We start from the raw sequence: 20,354 nt of genomic DNA, 5'->3' as shown, positions 1-20,354 counted from the left end.
ATGACAAACAAAATAAGCAATTCTTCAACAATGGAGAAACTACAACTAAGGAAGGTTTGGCATTTTGTGAAAATCAATGGCCATAAATTCTCAGACAGTGAACAGGGTCTTTATATACCTCAGTGGCAGAGAGATCCAGGCCTTTATTAGGGACAGGCCTATATTAGAGGCCAGCCTTAATTTTTTCATTTTCCTTTGTTCCCCATTAATGCGAATGCCAAACTTCCTCCATGTTTACCTGTTGTCTCTGTAATTTAGTATAACATCCATTTCCACAGCCCAAAATCCAACAGTCTGGCAAAAGTCATGTCAGACGTTTCACATTAAAAAGTCTTGCAGCCCCTTCGAAAGTAGACTTTTTATGTGAAAAAACAAACCCTGAAGTGCTCAGTTTTGTTTATGCCTGCTTAGCATCGATCAGGAGTACAGAAAAAAAGAAAGAAAGGAAGACAGAAATTACTAGAATTAATTATTAGAGTATGAAAACCATACAAACCAATCATTTCAGCTCTAATTAACAGTGAGTCCTCCTACTGAAAAGTGCATTAGTGTGTTCGTACATACTGTGCCTCAATGAGCCAAATATAAAATCCTTACCTGCTCACTCAATTCATCAGCTGAATGCGTAAAATGTTAACAAAATGTGTAGACGTTAAAGAGTCTGCATTTCGTGTGTGTGTGTGTGTGTGTGTGTGTGTGCATATCATATGGGTATGTAAAAGTAAGCCCACCATGCGGAACACATAACCTCACCCTCGGGGCACAGTTAGGTGATTTTTTACAACAGGGATCAAAGGCACTGAGCTTAACAAACAAAACACTGTAACACCTATTCTTCACAGCCTTTAATACACCACAGCTATCTACTGAGGGAAAGGGGGACAAAGGGAAGAAGGATTTTTTTAAAAAGGAAAGAGAAATAGAAAAAGAGAGGCTGGGGTATAACCTGAAGAAAGAAGAAAAAGGCGAACTGAAAAAGAACATCTTTAAAGGAAGGAAATGTGTGAAGGTATAGGTCTGTGTGTGTGTGTGTGTGTGTGTGTGTGTGTGTGTGTGTGTGTGTGTGTGTGTGTGTGAGTGTGTGTATGAATTCATCGTCATTCACTGTTGGTGTTTAAGGGGCTGGTGTCAAGTAAGATGCCATTTGCTGTGTCATATTTCGTACAGGCACTGAAGGACGAGCAACTCACACACATACTATATGTATAGGCACAAATTCATGCACATTCAACACACACACACACACACACACACACACACACACACACACACACACACACACACACACACACAAAAACATTCACAGGCTGACTATATGTACCATGTCCCTGAAGCCGATGATTTGCTCAAATGCAGTTAAATTAATGCATCATCATTCTGAGAACTTGTGTCACTTTCTGTCTCTCCGTCCTCTTTTTTAGGACTCGTTACATTCCTGTCTACACCACATTCTGACTATAATTCCATGTAATTCCACTATTATCATGTCAGCAAAATGTTTACCCTGTTAAATAACGATGTAGAGGAGGAGGGAAGAAGAAAAACACATCAGCAGTTGGCCGTAGCAGCAAACTGGGTGTTTATATTTGTGTTACAATATGCCAGATATCAAAGCATGGTCATGTCATGTTAAATTACGACGCAGGCAAGTCCTCCAAGGTTGTTGATGATGATGATCTTTGATTTTTGCAGTCCTCACCTATTTCAGATCAGTCGGAGAAAAGAACTTTAAATCATTTAACGTTTTTCCATACAGAAAGAAAAAGAGAGAGGGATGAAGAAAGGAGTCAGCTACAAATACTAGGGCCCACAAAAGGCTGTTTTCTCTTACTATTGGTTAAAACGAGAAATGAAGGTGCAATTGCTTCCATTAATGCACATACAAAAGACGGCAACATAAGAAAACACCATGCTGAGACAGATTTACAAGCAGCAGCTGTGGAAACATCTACAAGGGATAAGTTCTAATGCAATTGTCCCTTCTTGTTCCTTTTGTTTTATGTTCGGTATAAACTTGCTTTCTGGCAATAAAAGAGATGGATATTGTTTTTTAGGGTAAGCACTGTTATACGCTTCATGAGCCTGTTCAAAGCACAATAAAGTTCCACAGTGCATCCATAGTATTGACCATGTGTGACGGAGAGTTGTTGCTGCAATAGCACCCTCATTACCCTCCACTTTGTTAAAGTTATTTAAGAATATTTCAACAAAACATTCCACATTATTTGCACTTAATACAGTTGGTATGTATTGTTATGGAACTATAGGCCTTCTACTTAAAATGCTTTTACACCCATTTTTATCATAAAGAATTCAAGAAGTCACACGATAAAAGCACATTCTGTGATTGAAGTGTAAATTTATTCATGTTTACTGTTGTTAAAGGTTTGCTTACATCAGTAATGCATCCAAATACTTCTAGCTAAATAATTTTTCTATCCACAACGTAAACCCTCCATTCCTTTATGTGAATATGTCACCTGAAAGATTAACTTAATTTAATTTCTTAGAATATTCTTGTAATTAATCTTATGATAAGACAGGATCAATATGGTTTAAAGGATATTTAGCATCTAATGATAGTTATCTTTGAAGAAAATGCTCTTTGATCACATTTAGTATCAGAGAGTATTTAAGTTTCACTCATGATGGATCCCATCCATCAGTGGTTAATAAAAATATCTGTGTGTCTGGCTTGGCTATTTGTAATCAAGGAAGTACTTTTTTGTTTCATATAGATCGGACCGAGAGCTATTGTAGTCTCTTCCTCTAGGGCAGAAAGAGGGCGAACATGGAGGCTGAAATTTCCTATAACAGTAATCATAATATGAGTGAATGGGGGGTACCAACTGGGAGATCTCTTTGTCTGTCTGTGGGGAACTGTATACTGTGGGAGCACTGTGGATCATAATAATATAGCAGTAATATTCAAAATGTAAAAAAACGAGCCAAATGAGCGAGTCTTTTAGGAGACAGAAGATGTTAGTGCCTTCTTTTTCCTGGAAACCTGTAAATGCTAAGAAAGTACAGTTTGGTGAAGCTACTTCAGTTCAAGTTTAACAATAAATTCAAGTTAAAAGTTTTACGTTGCATGCAATATTGTTAACCATAGAAGATGTGCTTACTTTTAATGAATTATATTTGATTCGTATTCAGGAAGAGGTTTCCACTATTAGATTTACCACTGCTCCAAATGGGGATTTAACCAGAAAAAGTTGCCAGGAGTTGCAGGTATTTTGCACCAATGTAGGGCCTCCAGCCTCCTGAGCAGCAGGACAAGAATCAAATCACAATGAATCCTTGCAAATCCAGTAACAGAGTTGTCAAGAGAGCTAGTGTGAAACTAGCAGGGGTCCTGAGAGTATCAGTTGTTATAGACTGCAACAGTCCAGTCTGATGGGCCTGTAGTTTCAACGCTGGCATAGTTGTTGGGATGTGGAGTTTAAGCTGTGCTTAAACTGAGCTAGATGTATTCCTTACTACTTAGCCACTGGTTGCACTGTGTTTTAGAAACTGTTAATAACTTACTTAGTTTTTCTGCCAAAACAACCAAAATGTTGCAATGTACATTAAAAACAAAGAACAGTACTGTTTCTCTGATGAGGGATTCATTACCAATTTAATAAAGCTTTTGAGAGGAACTAATGATCCTTGGGAGGACAGATTTTTTTTTTGAGGCGGAAGGACTACACTTTTAAAGGATCAACATGCTGCTAAGCACCAGTGCTAACAACACAGTTAGGGTAAATAAATAGGTAAAATCACTTGAGAACTTTCGTGGTTGACACAATAAGTCTCTTTGTTTCACTTTGTTTTGCTCTCTCCTCTGTCCTGTTGGGCAGCTAAAGAGGGAGACAACATTAGAATTAGAAGTTGTGATATCAGTTCGATGTCAGCATCGATGCTTGCTTTCAGTTTCGGATCTCAGCCCTATTTAAATCATTCTCCATCCACATCATGGAGCAAACCTGACAAGCCATCCTGGCACTTGTAATTGAAAAGCAAAAGTGAGTGGGATGAAGAAAACTCTTGAAGCATTTGAAGGGGGATGACCCCTTTATCCTTAACTTTAACTTCAGAGAAAGTAGTACAGTGGCTAATGGGATCAAATCAGGGGCTGCAACAACAAAAGGAACAAGTGACAGAGTGATATTGCTATATCTTTAGTCTTACATTCATAAATAGTGAACAAGCAGACTGTTACTTCAGTGTCAGCTGCCACAGAGTCAAATATTTTACTCATACTTAACTTATTTTACTAAATTTTTACCCAGCTATGCACAGAGATGTATTATTCTTATTAATTGCTGTCACATACAAGATAAAAGGTTTGAATTCAGAGCTAGTTTCAGCTGCAGACCTGTCACTATAATTAATAATGACATCAGTGTCTTTCAGGGCACCCAAGGGCACGGCAACAGTTCACAGACAAACTGACATTATTCTCCCCAACGTTCAATATAATAGGCCACTGTAGGGATTTACTAGAATAATCTTTCTTAGATTTGACACACTTTGCTTTCTCCTCCTTGTTCTTTCTCTCTTAGCTCACTCTGAGTGAGCAAAATACCTGCTTGTCTTTTCCCTGAGGCTATCCTGTAAAAAACAAGCCCATTGGTCGTCTGTGCAGGCAGCTTATTATGACCCAAAGTTACATTTTATTGTTAGGTGACCACTACCAGCTGTTGTGATTATGACGGGAGCAAAAGCAGGAAGTCAGGTGAAGTAGTATAAAGAGCCACAAAGTTTAAGTTAGGAGGAGGTTGGGGTGGATGGATGGGTCGACAAAACCAAGGACGGTCACACAGGTGCCTGTTGTTCATTTCCCGTGAGAAACCGTTGTTTTATTCACGGACCACAACCTGAACCATATGTTTATTGCTGCAATCATGACAACCAAAGTCCTCTAACGTTGTTAGTTCAGTTTGTCAACCTTGTTGAAAGTTGAGTTTTGCTTAAAATAGTGTAACAAAATTCAGTAAATCAGTGTTTTAAAATTTCTAGATCCTTATCTCCATCGAAATCAGCACCAACTAGTATAAAATATTGAGAATGAAAATTTTTTAGCAAATATTGCAAAAAAATTTTTTGCTTAACTGGAAAAGGCGATGTATCAATAAAAGCTTGGCTCTTCTACATTGTATTTCCCCATTTGAGGTTTGACTCACATTCCTTTAATTATAGTATGTTTTCTCCTTGCGGTTTCTTCTTCTGCACCAGTTCAATGGCACCCGACTGGAGAATTAGAGCCACCAGGTATTTATCTCAATGCACCAACTTCCAATATTTGCAAAATGGTAGGGGAAGGAAATAGGAGATACATTATTTTGCATTTTTGCTGCGTCTATTTTCTGGAAATTGGGTTAAAGTTCGCACTATATCAGAATGGAAACCTGGCTATAGACAGCACTGAGGGTTAAGATCATTCTGCTTACATCAGTTCACATTGTATTGCCATCCATTTTTTAGTCCCATTATTCCTGTAATTCTTTAGTTAAATTGCCTTTTTTGGTTTACCCCCAATGGCTTAAAGTCTTACTTAAATATGATTTTTTTTTTTTTTGTGAGTGTGTGTGCGTGTGTGTCTTTTAAATTGTTCTAAATTTGAATGATGGCACTACAGAGCCAAGGACACGATTACCATAGCAACAAGCAGAGATAATGCGTTGGTTAGGGCCATTGAGTATTTGTTGTGTGGTGGTTTGGAGCCCAACCAGCAGGCACAAAGAATTCCTTCCCTCATTCATTATCATCTTTCTCATATTTTCCCTTTCCGTCTCATATATTATTTTTTGCCGTGGTGAGAAAAAGCTATGCGGAAATGAACAGCCGCCATCCTCCTATGACACAAACACACGTCCACACATGATACTGATACCTGTTAAGAACAATCAACTTAAACATTATGTCTTTCACATATACAAACACAGAGCGCCTTCGCACCTCCTCCACAGAATGGCACACCACACAGACACTTTTACAGTAGTTACTAATCTGGCCTTTCACAACACTATGCTGTGCGAGTTCTCAGCAGGTTACAGAAAGTACCTGAGCTGACACCAACCCTCTTCTACCAAATAAACAGTGTGTGATATGGCTCATGCAAACACTTGACCAGTATTCACAAAACCTTCACGTATTTTGTTGTTTGTTTTTGTTTTTTTCAAATTTCAACACATGTTGAAATTCGTCAGGAATCAGCTTCTTCATATGGGCACGTCAGAGGTGACCGGTTACTAAAGAGTTTTAAAGTTTTGTGAAGAAAGTGTGTCGGCAAGTTTGTATTTAGCTTTTGCTTTGCTTTCATTGGTTTGTGTGTTTCAGACTCACTAGTCTCTGGCCTTGACTGCTGTAACCCATTACAACACCTCCCACATCTGCTGCCTCTCCTCTCTTTCCCTCTCGCCTGCCGAAAACCAAACACCAAATCAGCAGAATTAGAATTATCAATTCGATAAGCAAAAAGTAAAATAAAAAATTATACATTTACAGTATGTCTAAGCATGCATCGGTAATGTGCAGATAAGCCTGTATGGATTCACTTGGGCAGTCAATACTCATATACCTTTGTCAGAGCATGTTCTATCAACATGGGTTCAGATGGGACATAGTGTTTAAATGGAATAACTGCACTTCTATCCTGACAGGCTCTGTCAGGATAGAGGGTTAACCCCTTCGAGGCTCTGTCTAGCCCACTGAGACAGATCGATGCACTCACAACTCAATGTAGTAGCACGCCCTGTAAAAACACTGTAGAGACTACCATCCTGTTCCATGTGTACTCAGTGACCTGTGAACAAGGGGCCAGCTGCTACTAAAGGGCTACACACAGATTCATATTACAGAGCAGAATAACTAGGTTTTAAAGAGCAGAGATTACAATTAGAAAGTTTAGAAAATGACTTTACAAGAGATCATAGGTTAGTTTTACGGGTATGAACGGAACCAAGTTACGATGATGTTATTTTCATGGGATCTTTAATTTTTTCTATGCTTCCAAAGTAATCGTTGTTTAAAGGTATCCCGTCGAGTGTGTGACCTCTAGACCTCTAGTATGGATCAGTTAATTTATGAGCGGATTTTCTTTGTCTCGTTCATATGCAGGAGGACGCACATGCAGGCACGCAGATGACACAATACACATTTCTGCCAATGGTTTCAACCTAGTCCGCTGACCTACAGGTGACAGTAGTCACCAAGTAATGCTGCAATGCACCAACAGAGACAGGGAAAAAGAAAACTGCAAGGTAGTGAACAATGGAGTATTTTAAAACGTTCAAACAAACGGCTTTGCAAATGTTTTATGTGGAAGGAAATGTTTCCTGTACACTGTATACTGAAAGGTTTCAATTTCTAATAGTGAGTGCTGTAGTGAAGCGGATTTTATCTTGGAATATGTTAAGTAAAGCAGGAATACACTTGTTTTTTTCAGGAAGACAAATTAAGGAAATGCTGAACGAGAGACTGCACTGAGTTAGAGAAAGGTAGTGGAGAGGAAGCTAACCCATCGGGATGCCATGACTTCGTCTCTCTATGTCCCTCTGAGCCAGAGTGAGCCTGGAGTTTTATTGAGCACGCTGCCACCTGATTGGACCTGATGTGTCCCAGTGTGAAAAGTCAGAGCCTCAGTTAAGGTTAACTGAAAGTGAAGCTTGTTAGAGACCAGAGCACGTATGATACTAAATACAGCATTTTAATGCTTCACACATTTCTGTGGGGGGTTGTTCTCTCTCTCTCTCTCTCTCTCTCTCGCACACACACACACACACACACACACACACACACACACACACACACACACACACACACACACACACGCAAACACACGCACACACACACTACTGACTTATTAATAGATTTGATATTAAGTCCAGCAAAGTCTAATGCCTCCTAATGCTTCTCTCTATCAACTATATCTAACTCCTCCTCTCCTCCCTTTTCATCTGTACTCTCCCCTTCTCTCTCCTCCTCGCTCTCTCTCAAAAAAGGAAGCGTGCATAGGAATCTAAAACCAACAAGGACACAACACAAAAATCACTGATCCTGCGCTAACTAATTTCAAATGCTGCCAAGCTAGGAACTCGGACTGATTCAAAGCTGATTATTGCAACACACGGTGTTTTGCAGGGATGAAGACACAGGGAACAAGTAGCACCCTGGCTGGCTCAATCCATACAAGTGCATACTACATACACAACAGTCGCACCAGAGCGTGGGGTCTAAATCATGAGAGCCATCTAGACCTAGTCCATCGCTTTCCTCTGTATCTGCGTTCATCCATCTGACTGATTGACTGATGCAAATGTTGTTTACTGAGTCTGAAAGTAAAGGAAATTGTTATCAATTGCATGAGCTCTCACCACAGTGCATCAGTGTGACGGTCTTGATGTATTTTGTAACGCACTCAAAAAATAGGCCAGTAAACCTTTTTTTTTCCTGCTGCACCGTCAGAATGAAATGCAAAGGATGTGTTTGTATTTCCACCACATGCAGTATCCTCTCACTGTATTCAGATGTACAGCGATCCATCCATCACCCTCAACCCTCCACACATGCACAAACCAAGCGCTCTACTCTACTGCTCTGCTGCCGTCAGAACATATTAAAATTTACATGATTTATACTCAGTCAAGCTCACATAGGACACCAGTAAACAACCTATTACATCAGTCAATCAGTTAATAAGCCAAGTATTATAGAACTGTTTATGCAGTAAAGAATATTCTGCTTTGGCCTCAATAGAAAATGACATCAAAGTTGGAGATAAAAGAGCACTTCAAGAATCATTAGCGCAGGCTTTCAGCCATTATTCACAAGCATGAAGATTGTTCCTGTTAATACAGATAAATACAAGCTCCACTGTCAGCCATCATTATCGACAGTGACAGTCAGACACATCTGTTCTTTAATATGTGAAACACACGTTTGTGTTGGAATGGCATAAATAGTTAAAAAGCCTGACCCCTCATATGATGTGTGTGTGTGTGAGTGGGCGGGGTTGCTTGATGGAGGCTGCCGTAACAAGCACACAAGTACACACTGAGAAGCAAACACATCGTCACTTGTCATGTTTTCACCTACACTGCAGTGCCAGAGCAGATGGTTTGTAGAACCCTGGGTTCACTTCCTGAAAAAAAAAGAGAAGGAGAGAAAGAGAGAGAGAGGATGTAGGGGGGATAGAGACTGTCTATCCCGTCCCATACTGTCTGTCCCAAAGCATTACTGTCAGCAGAAGACAATGCAGCACTGACTGAATAACACACAAACACACACGCACGCATGCACGCAAACACACACACACACAGGTATAGTGTCTGGTCATCTGTCTCTGTCTCTTTTCGTTTCCATCTCTCTCCTCTTTCCATCTTTTCTCCTATTGTTCCTAATGGGCAGTGAGCAGAAACTCTAGCCCATCCTCGTCTATGTCACAAGTAATTTTCACCAGCCTCTGTCTGCCTACTGAACTTTTAATGACAAACTGACAGGAAGACTGCACCGCATATGGTTCGCTATCCCTTAGGAGAAGATGTGTATAGGGGAGTGTGCGTGTATATGATTTTTTTGTAGGTGTCTGTGTGGGTGTGAGTCTGTGTGAGGTTTCATTCTTATACCTATAATACTGCTCCCACGCTTTGATGCATTTTCCAAGAAGGGGATACAATCAGTTAATCAATCGGATCGATTTATATCTGGTCTAAAGTTGATAAACAATTTCATGAAATGCTTTACAGTCAATAACCCACTGTCAAAACTGACACCGGTCACAACTAAAGTTTACAGCTTCTGGTAGGATTAACTCATGCATCAATCATGCTGTACTCTACGCTAGTCAGTCTGTACATATATTTACTGTGCTTCCTGTACTGAATAATTATCATAAATATTCCTTATCACTGTGACTAACACTCTAAAATCCTGGAACACAATAACACAATAACCCTCATGCAAGTGAGGAACTGGTAGTCTCTGCATGCTGCTCTCTTTATTCCTACATCACAGATGAGCAGTATACAATGGCATTGACAGTGCAGTAAACCCTGAACAGTCAGACCTCTACATCATCTGTGAAATTATGATCAAGATATTTGACCCGATATGGAAACTTTAATTTTGTTCTTTGTTTTGCTTTCATTGGTTTGGGTCTAATTGATGGCATTTTTATTTCTGAGTTAGATTTTTCGCTTGTGATTTGTTGCTGTGAAGTTAAAGAGTCTTCTGCCTGACGCAGTTCGCAGCAGTGAACATTCCCAAACGTACATCTCAGCTGCAACATGACATGAGCAAAATCTTTTTTGGACTACTACCATGTTACTTCTCAACCCAAGAACTTTTTCAAATTCACACACAAAGGATTAGCATCAAGATCAAGGGAGGTACTCGCCATCTTAGTCTTCACCATTTGTATATGGACTGCTTTTCCAGGATATTTCAGTGTTCTTCCTGTCCTTGGCTATTATATACAACAACTTTCACACAATAGATTTCTCAGTTACGGACACACGGTCATCAGTTTTCACAGTCATGAGGTGCTGATCTCCACAAACCTTCGTGTCATGATCAATTCTTCCAACCAATGCTAATACATCAGCATGCTTCAGCTAAATTAGCAGAGGGTCATCAATATATAGAAACACAAATCCAAGAATGTCTACTGCCAGTTCATTCAAAACTTTCAGACGTCCTTTTGGTGGTCCTTATGAGGAACATAACGCTGTTAAGTTTAAGGACAGACCCCATTAACTACCTTTTTGGATGAATCTACCTCTATAGAACCGAATCCATTTGTTACTAGCAGGACAATTTGCTTTCATCCCAATGTCACCTGCAAGCTGTAGCTCTGTGAATTTCACTATTGATCCATGCATGTGTACTCGCTGCCCCCACCATTTTGATCTGTTTTTCCAATGCAGTCTGACGTGGCACTGAGCCACAGTCAGCGCGCTGCTCACCTGTCTAGCAGCTCTCATTACTGGTCAATCCACATCACAGCCCACTTACATTACATATTGTCTAGACCGCTTCAGAGTCTAGACAATATGTAATTTAAGGAGGGGTCCACAACAGTTTTTCATTATTCTTGTGACTGGTGTTATAAAAGTGTTCAAGACAAAATTCATAATGCTTGATAAAACATCACAAAATTGAAAAGAACCCACTTTCTTATAACACTCAGGTGCCTCACATGCTACATTGTGTGGATATTCAGCTTCTTTCACTGCTGCCCTGTCAAACAATTACTGGTCAAGAACATATATTTCCATTTATAGCACATCACATAGAGTAGAGTAGAAAAAGGTGTGAAGCACAATTAATAAAATAAAAAAAAATCCAGATCAATAACTCTAAGTTATGTTTCTGACAGCTTAACTGACATCTTCTATAGGTGTTGTTTCAGAGGCATCATGCTAATCACTGTTTCAAGGCCCAGGTCTTTTATCCAAGTTAAAAAACCAATAAAATGTGAAAATCACCCCTAAAATGAGAGAAAAAATGTCTGCAAATGAATAGTGTATGTCCCTGCAAGTCTTGCAAAACAATTGTGCATCATTAACCTATTTTACCATGCACAGAAAAAGACAAGCACCCTCATTTTATTCAAGAGGTCTGCAGAACTTTCATTTGGCAACAGCTACTGCACATCAAAGTCCAAAAACAACCTTATTTAATAGAATATTAACATTACATATATGCTGAATAGTCATCGCTAACTTCAGCCTGCAATCTGTCGCTACCTCTTCTATATACGCACACAAAACTTGTTTTTCATACACACTCTGAACACACACCCCAGCCGGATTTCACAGTGATCTGCAGAGCTTGGAGAGAAGTAATGGCACCATATTTTACATAAGAATCACAGCTTGAGGCCATGAGAGTCCAACACACAAGTCAGCTGAGCAGCAGCACCGCTGAGGTCAAATCCGACTCAGACACTCTGCCCACACTGCAGAGCTGTCTCACCAAACCACAGAGAGCGGCAGAGAGAAGAGAGAGAGGCAGAAAAAAAAAGTGTTTAAGGTGTGTGGGAGAGAAGCAGAAGCAAAAGAGTCCTCTACCATTCATATCATTTAGAGGCATCAGAATCTGAACATTTGAGTATTTGTGAGGAAGGGAGAAAAAGAGGGAGAGAGGTTTAAGGTTTGTGCCAGACAGACAGTAAGCCTACGTGAGAAACTGAAAAAATGTAAATGAACTGTGGGGAGAAAAAATGAAGGAGCGAGGAGATAGAGTGATAGACAGAACAGACAAAGGGCCTGTAGGAACTGTCAGTAAAGCCTCAGCAAGTACCAGACAGCATTTATTCAGAAATCCTGACAGGTTTGCTTGTAACCTCCAGTTTGAATGAGCAGCTTCTGTGTAAATGTGGAGACTGAGGATCAAATTTGAAATGTGTAATGCGAGCTCAGTGAAAACGTCGTGCGCGCTTGGCGAAAGGTGCTTCAGATGGAGCTGGCAAGAATGGCTGAATGAAAAGCCACAAAATGACAGCAACAAAAGGCATATGAGAGGGAATTTCGAGGGGTGGGGGTTGTGTCTCTCAGTGAGCCAATAGGTTATCAACAGGATTTAAAGCTGTTTTCTTATTTACTTAAAACGATTCTTTAAAGCACTAGGTAACAAATTCCACAAGTGGGGTTAAAAAAGTAACAACAACAACATGGTTGAAATCAGTGTTAAGACATTAATATGAATATTTAATCATGAATTATCATGATATCGCAGATGTTTTCAAAATCTGATCTCAGATTTAAATAATTAAATAAATGTTTAATGGAATTAACTTGCATTAGACAAAACTTTTAAAAAGATTAAATGACTAATTTATCATCATGATAGAATTCCAGTGAAATTTGATAAAACATGCAACATGCATGAAAAATATTGAATTATCACCAAGCAATCCAAATAAGGGTCTTTAGGTACAACGCACTTGCTTGGAATATGTTATATACCATTTGTCTTACTATCTTTTCTAGATTTTAACCCTGAAAGGTGTAAAAGAATAGCACAACAAGGGGAATTAACTCTCAATGTGTGGACAACTCAAATTCTAATGAAAAATTGAGCAATATAATAAAAGAATGATGAAGATGTAGCAGCTGAGATGGAGTGGATGAGAAAAGAAATATAGACAGAAACAGACAAACATGTGGAGGAATGACACCCAACAGACAAGCAAACAAAACAACAGCTTGCTTTTCAAGAATTTTCTCCCTTCAATCAATAAACCCAGCACAGTACACACACACACGCACACGCGCACACTCTCTTAACTCTGACACACACACCTGTACTTCATGCCCGTGTGTTTCCCCGTTGACTCCTTGAGTGAGATGTGGCGTGGGGTGAAGGAGCCGAAGCTGCGAGCGATGATGGCCACGGTGCGGAACTTGGCCCTGGCTTGGTTCACCACGTTGGGGCTGGTGGCGCTCTGCTTGCTGTGGTCCCCATTGCCCCTCTTCAGGTTATGGTCCGTACAGGCGATGGACACCTGCATGGCTGAGCTTCAGGCGAGGGAGAAGAGCCCGACAAACAGAGCAGAAGTACAGATGGGACAGAGGGAGTCAAAACAGAGTGGAAGGGAAGCCCGAAGTCTCAAAGAGCGTTTTTTTTTAATATCTTGATTCAGCGTCTCGTCCTCTTTTAGTCAAAGTCTGTGTTCGGGCGCTCTTGTTTCTTTTGAAGTTCTTTTTTCTTTGCTTGGAAAGGGATCAAGCCTTGAGTTCCTCACTTCAGTGCATCACTTTGTTCTATGAAGCAAAAAAAAGGTGCAAGGGCTTTTTCTCTGTTTTGTTGTTCTTACATCAAGTCTTCCATTTTCAGTCTTTTCTTGTAGAAGAGAAGCAGCATAACAGGACAATTATCAAAAGCCCGGAGAGAACAAAGGCTCCTCAGTTCTTGGAGGGATCCCCAATTTATTCCCCCCACTGGTCTTCCCTTCTCCTTTGTCCTGCCCCTGATGCCGAGCTCGTGGAATTCTCTAACAGGGTTTCAGCTGCAGAATGACAATCAGAGGAGGTGGAGAGAGTGCGGAGGGACGGCAGAGGAACGAAACAGACAGAGAGAGAGAGAGACACGGAGATGCGACCCAGGCGCTGCGCTCTCCCTGGTCTGACTGTGGGAAGAGAGAGAGGGCGATAGCATGCGAGGGAGGGGAGGGGAGGGTGAAGGAGGAGGAGACAGGGTCAGAGAACAGATAAGGAGACAGAGGGGCAGAGAGGAGAGAGGAAACAAGGGAAAGCCGGGAGTCACTCTCAGGTCCTGGCAGGGTGCACCATCGCACGTCTGTCATCAGCACTTTTTCTTGTCCTGTCACTTGTTCTTCTCCTCTCCGCGCTCTTCTTCTCCACCCTCCTCTCTTGGTCCCGCCTGCCGATGTTAATGCGTGTCACTAATGTGCTTGTGCCCCAGTTTCCCCCTCTATCTCCCCTCTCCCCTTCTCTCTCTGATATTTGTTCTCTATCCGATATTTGGATGCTCTGCTCGTCTTTCCTTCTTCCTGTAGTTCTGTTTTTTCTCAGCAGGGCAGCTCCTTCGCCAACAGTGCACCCTCAGGGAAATGAGAGGCATGTGGTGCAACACATAGCTTTGCGTCCTCTCTCTCTCTCTCGTTAGCTCCCATTTTACCTCTCTCACTCACCCTCTCACTCTGTTTTCTCACCTGTCACCTATCTTTGAAGGTTCCTTCCTCGCCTCCTCCACCATTAATCTCCATGCAGCAAAGCTTTTGCCCTTTAGTCCCTCTGCAATCTAAACAATATTCTTTCCATTGTATTCCTTTTTCTACTTTTTCAGTCTTCTATATTTTCTGGACCAGTAGTTATTCTACACAAGTCACAAGTATTAGTTGGCTCTGGGCCGCTCTGTAGTAGCAATATAACTCCTGCCGCTATTACTGTGCCACCTTATGGCGGTAAGACAAATTCTTGCTTTGTGCTTTTTCTGCATATGTACATGCATACAAAAATGACGCAAAAGCAACAGTATGTGAAAGTCAGACATATATTTGCTGACATAATGTAATGTATCATTTTTCCCCAAATCCCCTCACACACTGTACATACAACCCCCGTAGGCAGCTACAAATCAAAGCGAACGAGAGGAGGATGGATGGACGAGATGGGGGATGTGTGCAGCGATTGGAATCATGAGAAAGAAAATGACTAAAAACAGCAGGCTGAGAAGTAACAGAGCTGAGAAGAGAGGGAATTATTGCGTCTGTGTGTGTGTTTGATTCCAGCACATCCAAGTGTGTGCCCACGTGTGAATAACTGTGTGTGCACGCATTTGTGTGTGTGTGTGTTTGTCTGTAATGTTTATGTTGTGTGCTCTCCAGTAAATTCTATAAGGGGTGTCAGGTTGAGGTAAATGGAGCATTTTGCGGCAGGGCCCCTCAACTGTCTTCTTCTTTGTCTGTGTGTCTGTGTGTGTTTGTTTGTGTGTGTGTGTGTGTGTGTGTGTGTGTGTGTGTGTGTGTGTGTGTGTGTGTACACGTGGTGTAAATGTCAGCACTGCAATGATAATACATCCAAGTGTTTGGACAGAATGGAAGGACCATATTATTATCTGGACTCAACTAAATATAGATATATTATAGATATATAGATGCATATTGGTTTGGTTGGTTTGTGTTGCTCTCTCTGTTATACCAGATGCTTTTACTGTAACATCTGATAATAAATAAATAAATAAATTTTAAAAAAGCTGAACCAACAACAATATACAAGCAAGAGGAAGTGGTTGTAAATGCCAGGGAAATGTCATGCTAAACCCGTGTTATCAGTCCAGTTCTTCTTTCAAAGTTAGCAACTCAACTGGAGGAGAGAGGCACAGGGCCAACGATAAGGATTAAAGTGTACAGCGTACTGCCACATTTAAAGATTATATGATCTCTTCAGCACTTCACACAGTCAGCTTACTGTGAGCCACATGCGCTGTTCGTTAGGTTAGTTTTCTGGAGACGACAGGACAGATGTACCACCACTGCCCACCAGTAGGTCTGGGTGTTGTTTTAAGGGGCACATACAATAGATTTCAGTACAAATACCAAAGCAATATTTTATACAATAACTTAATTTGAGGACTGTATACATTATATACACAGATGAAGACTCTTTTTTAGCCACACAATCAGCAGTCTAGTCGGTCCTCCACCTTGATCCAGACTGAAATATCTCAACAGCTATAGGATGGATTGCCATGAAGTATATTCTAATGACTTTGGTGAATTTTTTTTAAATAACCGTTGCAGGTAAAAGAAATGGCTATATGTTTATGTCTATGACCATGACATGATAAATTCATTCATGCTACTAACCCCATTACAGGAGCTCCTCCTGCTAAACTGACCTTGTCTACATGGGACTTTTGAATTTCTCAATAAGAGTCTGGTTATACCTCACTGTCACTGATCTGGATATAGTCCATTGTTATAAATTGCTGTATTTCATTGATTTCAACAGCACGTTGATTGTTTAATCCTTCAATCAGCCATTTTAATCAGCTCATCTAGAACCCCCATCTTCAAACCACTTTATCTTTTCTGAGAATACATTTGTAAACAGTGAAATAAAAAAAATCTATATCTGATTGTATGCAGTGTAATATTTATTGAGTATTGTTTATTGTGTATCATGTCTGCATAGATAAGGGGTCAGATGGCCCTTTTTTTTTCTAAACCCATTTCAGTACTTTGAAAATTAACTCCTCATATTACATCCACCTCACCTGTCCCATCTCCCCCACCTTACTGAGAAGAATTACACAGCCTCAGATCAAGCTCACACCTAATGGAAAAGCAGTTCTTCAGCAGCTCATACCAGATCGATCCCATCCCACTCCTCGGGGGAACGGCAGATTCCCAACCACACATGGAATTGGAGCTAGTTTAAATCCTCTTTCCTCTAATTAGGAGCAGAAAAGTGCTGCGTGAAAAGGGACTGTGTTTGCAAGGACTGTTGTCCTGGAGTTTGTTCAACCTACATACCATATAAAGACCTAGAGGTAACAAAAATACGTGTATGGAGGAGGCATTGTGCTACACATCAGTCTCCATCCGTCACTGTCAAAACACCAAAGCTGCTGGATGAAATATTTGTTACTGCAGGAAAAAAATGTCACGTTTCTTGCAGGTGTGTGTGTGTGTGCGTGTGTGTGTGTGTGTGCTGATCTACAATATATGCTATCAGCCATCTGAAATAAACATCATCATATTTGTTTCACTGACGTACATTGACTAATTTGATATTCAAACAGTGATTCAATCCTGTGACCTAAACTGCCCATATCAAACTAAGTGGCCTTGTATGGGCGGTTTTGCGCAGCTGTAAACCACTAGTTATTGAAGTGAACTAGTACTGCAGGGTCATTGAACTGAGTGAGAAAATCTGAATGCCAGAATTAAACCAGACACTCCTTTTCACTATAATACTAGCGAAGGAGAAGACTAATTTTAAAATGTGAAAACAAAAACTTAGTTTGAGTCAAATGATAGAAGTTCAGATACCTGAGTGTGGCTACGTTTAAAGGTTTTTCTTCTTGTGGAATCCTGAAGTTTTTCTTTCCTTTTTTTATTCGTATTTTCTTATATATTTACAGTTGAAGTTATGATTGAAAAACATGCGACAGACACGGTGCGTAAGAGTCTAAAATCAATATTTCAAATATATGACAGGAGAAATGCTCTCCCAAGTGTGAGCATGCTGCATATGGACACATACTGTGGTGTTATTTTTTTTTTTTTTTTACACCAAGCATTTATTGCTGTGTTGCCAAGTAAAGCAGCCTACAATTCAGCTGCAATCAATACAAGCATTCATGTTTTATTAGAGGTTTTACAGCTACTCTGCAGCTCAGAGAAGAGAAGCAAAGGTGAGCTCAGGGAGCTACTGTATTTGGTGAGGAGAATATTAATGTCTATGACTGGTTTTTTCTTCACTGCTGAGCATTGTGTACTGAAAGTCCTCTTGCTTGCTTGTATTCTGCAGTAGCTATTCAATGTACAGGATGGGCTGTTTTCCTTAGGCTCTACAGCAACTAAAAAAAAAAAACGAAAACTTTTCTGACTGCAGTGGTCTTATCGTGTGCAACAAAATGTCAAGCAACTGAACATTTTTTGTACATATAATACATAAAAAGCATGATCATGGTATTTTTTTTTAATGTCTTTCAAAATGTGTTCTTAGATCAATGTATTTCTCTTGATTGTGCCTATATAACCAGTGAATTCTGGCCACTGCTTTCCTGTCTCCTTTGGATGTTGGGGATTTCCAGCCATGTTTGTGAAGTAACAATTAATACATTTTTTTGCTGCAATTATGTGTCCTTAATTTATAATTACACATACACATGTAGAGATTATATCCTGTAACTCATACAGCTCAGCACCGTGTCAAGAAACATGCAAAATGGGTGGAAATGAGTCATGCACTCCTACCAGTAATAGAGGTGGTGAAGAAGTCATAGTAGATCATTAGTCAACATTTAAAGGTCACTTACTGCTGTTCTGTTCCCTCAAATCTGCACCACGACATCTGAAAGGGTCCAATTTACAGATTAATGACAAGAAGTCGTGTGTGTGTGTGTGTGTGTGTGTGTGCGTGTGCGTGCATGCAAGCGAGCGTGCATGTGCGTTTGCGCTCTTCAGGGATAGAAAGGCAACACATAATTTGTGACAGACCACAACTATATACCAATAAAGTGACTCATTACCATTATAGCCTGGGATCTCTGGCTCTGCTCTTCCAGCTGAATTAAACTCAAACTGATGCAGCAGTCAGCCTCTCAGAGTCGTTCCAGCTGTGCCCCAGAACTTCAGTCTTGTGGGTTTAAAATACACCCTTATTTCTGTGATCTATAAATCAGGTTGCACATATTTTAAGGCTTATTTTGAAACCAATTTTTTTTTATCATTTCTTTTTTGTTTTTGTTTTCCCAGCAGCCTCCCCGTAAGCAGCAAGTGATAAGACACTCATAACTCTGAGTGTAAAGTAGTGATTGTGTCCTACTTTTGCACCTGTGTGTGTGTGTGTGTGTGTGCTTTTCTGCTTCATGCTGGGTCATGAGCTGTGTAAAAAAGCCCACAGACGACATATTGAAATGCCCATGAGATGCCCCACACTATGTACAGTATGTCTGTATGTACTGTGTATTTGTACGTGTGTACACGTTTGTCTTAAAGATTTTGTAGAGTGATGTATTGTGCATCACCACCCACCTGTCAAGCCTTCCTCAGGTCAATGCTACCTGACCGAACACTGGTGCGAGTATCATTTCTATGATACACATGATGTTCCCACTGCAGACAGCTAGGTTTTTCCTACTGAGCTAGGGGTACGTAGCACACACTGTTTCTTTAAATTAATTAAATATGAATTTGATTGTTACAGAGGTAAGCTTGGTTTTACAACATTATTACGCAGGAAATGTATAAGTGGCATTTAACTGACTGTGACCAAACTAGTGTTTTCTGTGTAGGTCACAACATACACACACTCAGTACAGTACATACTGTATGATGCCCTTGTTTGCGGCTCTGCTCGGGGCATCATGACGTAAGTTGATAGGGCAGTATCAGGGATGTCAGCCCTCCTCATGACTATAAGCTCCTCATTTCCTGCCCATAGGACTTAGCTGTCCCCACTGCCATGGACTGAACCATTGGTGGCAGCTGTAGAGGGGTGGTTATCAGTGAGATATGACACTGTTGTAAAACCAATCTGACTTGTTTGTGACCTCATATTTGTACCAGAACTGTATGGTAAGCAAAACAAGAGTAGAATGCACTTTATGTGCAACGTTGGAGGAAAAGTTTAACAATATGGCTGGTATTGGGGTTTGGGTTGTTTTCCCCTAACTGTTCAAGAACTCCCTTTAATCTTTAAAGTTTCAGAGTGTCACCCCCTTAGAGAGTCAGGTAGGTTGGAAGTTGTTTTTTCCATAACATTCCCAAAAAATAATAGGTTGAAAAAAGCCCCAAGCGAGGAGATTAGTTGACTTCACATTCCCTAAATGTAGCGGTGAGGTTTTCTATTTGTATATGAAACAGCAAAACACTACGCTAAAAAGTTAAAAAGGTTGAGGACCACTGCTGTAGTGGGCACAGTCACCTTGCTGTGGCTTCATATTTGCAAGGCTTGTCGGATAAAAGACACAACAGAAACCAAACAGAGGAGAGATATATCACATTAGTGGCAACAAGTCCTCCTAATTGAACAACAAAATATGAAGTTTGTCCATGCTCTCTAGAAAGACAAACAGAAGAGTTTTCTGATTTGACGCCCCTATTGGCAGGCTTTCTGCATCATTTCATTGTACCTTCCAAAAATGTTACAAATCACCGAATAATGATTAGA

At 40.4% G+C, this 20,354-nt stretch overlaps 1 protein-coding gene across 3 annotated transcripts in view; it reads right to left on the bottom strand.

Moving 5' to 3' along the window:
* Positions 1-20,354, bottom strand: part of kcnab1a (potassium voltage-gated channel, shaker-related subfamily, beta member 1 a) — a 105,713-nt gene that overhangs the window by 56,501 nt on the left and 28,858 nt on the right. The window contains exon 1 of one of the 3 annotated variants that reach the window (XM_040130615.1): positions 18,499-18,535. The exons of 1 other annotated variant lie outside the window; for it this stretch is intronic. In XM_040130615.1, the coding sequence (XP_039986549.1) occupies positions 18,499-18,533 (35 nt within the window). In that variant the 5' untranslated portion in view covers positions 18,534-18,535. Of the gene's footprint in view, positions 1-13,289; positions 13,758-18,498; positions 18,536-20,354 lie in introns of those variants that run through there. One more of the 3 variants, XM_040130614.1, reaches the window with a different exon arrangement.

The sequence above is a fragment of the Xiphias gladius genome, chromosome 7 (assembly GCF_016859285.1).
Source record: "Xiphias gladius isolate SHS-SW01 ecotype Sanya breed wild chromosome 7, ASM1685928v1, whole genome shotgun sequence".
NCBI lineage: Eukaryota > Metazoa > Chordata > Actinopteri > Istiophoriformes > Xiphiidae > Xiphias > Xiphias gladius.
Note: the sequence above shows the minus strand (reverse complement) of the source record. Positions and strands in the feature narration are given on the sequence as shown.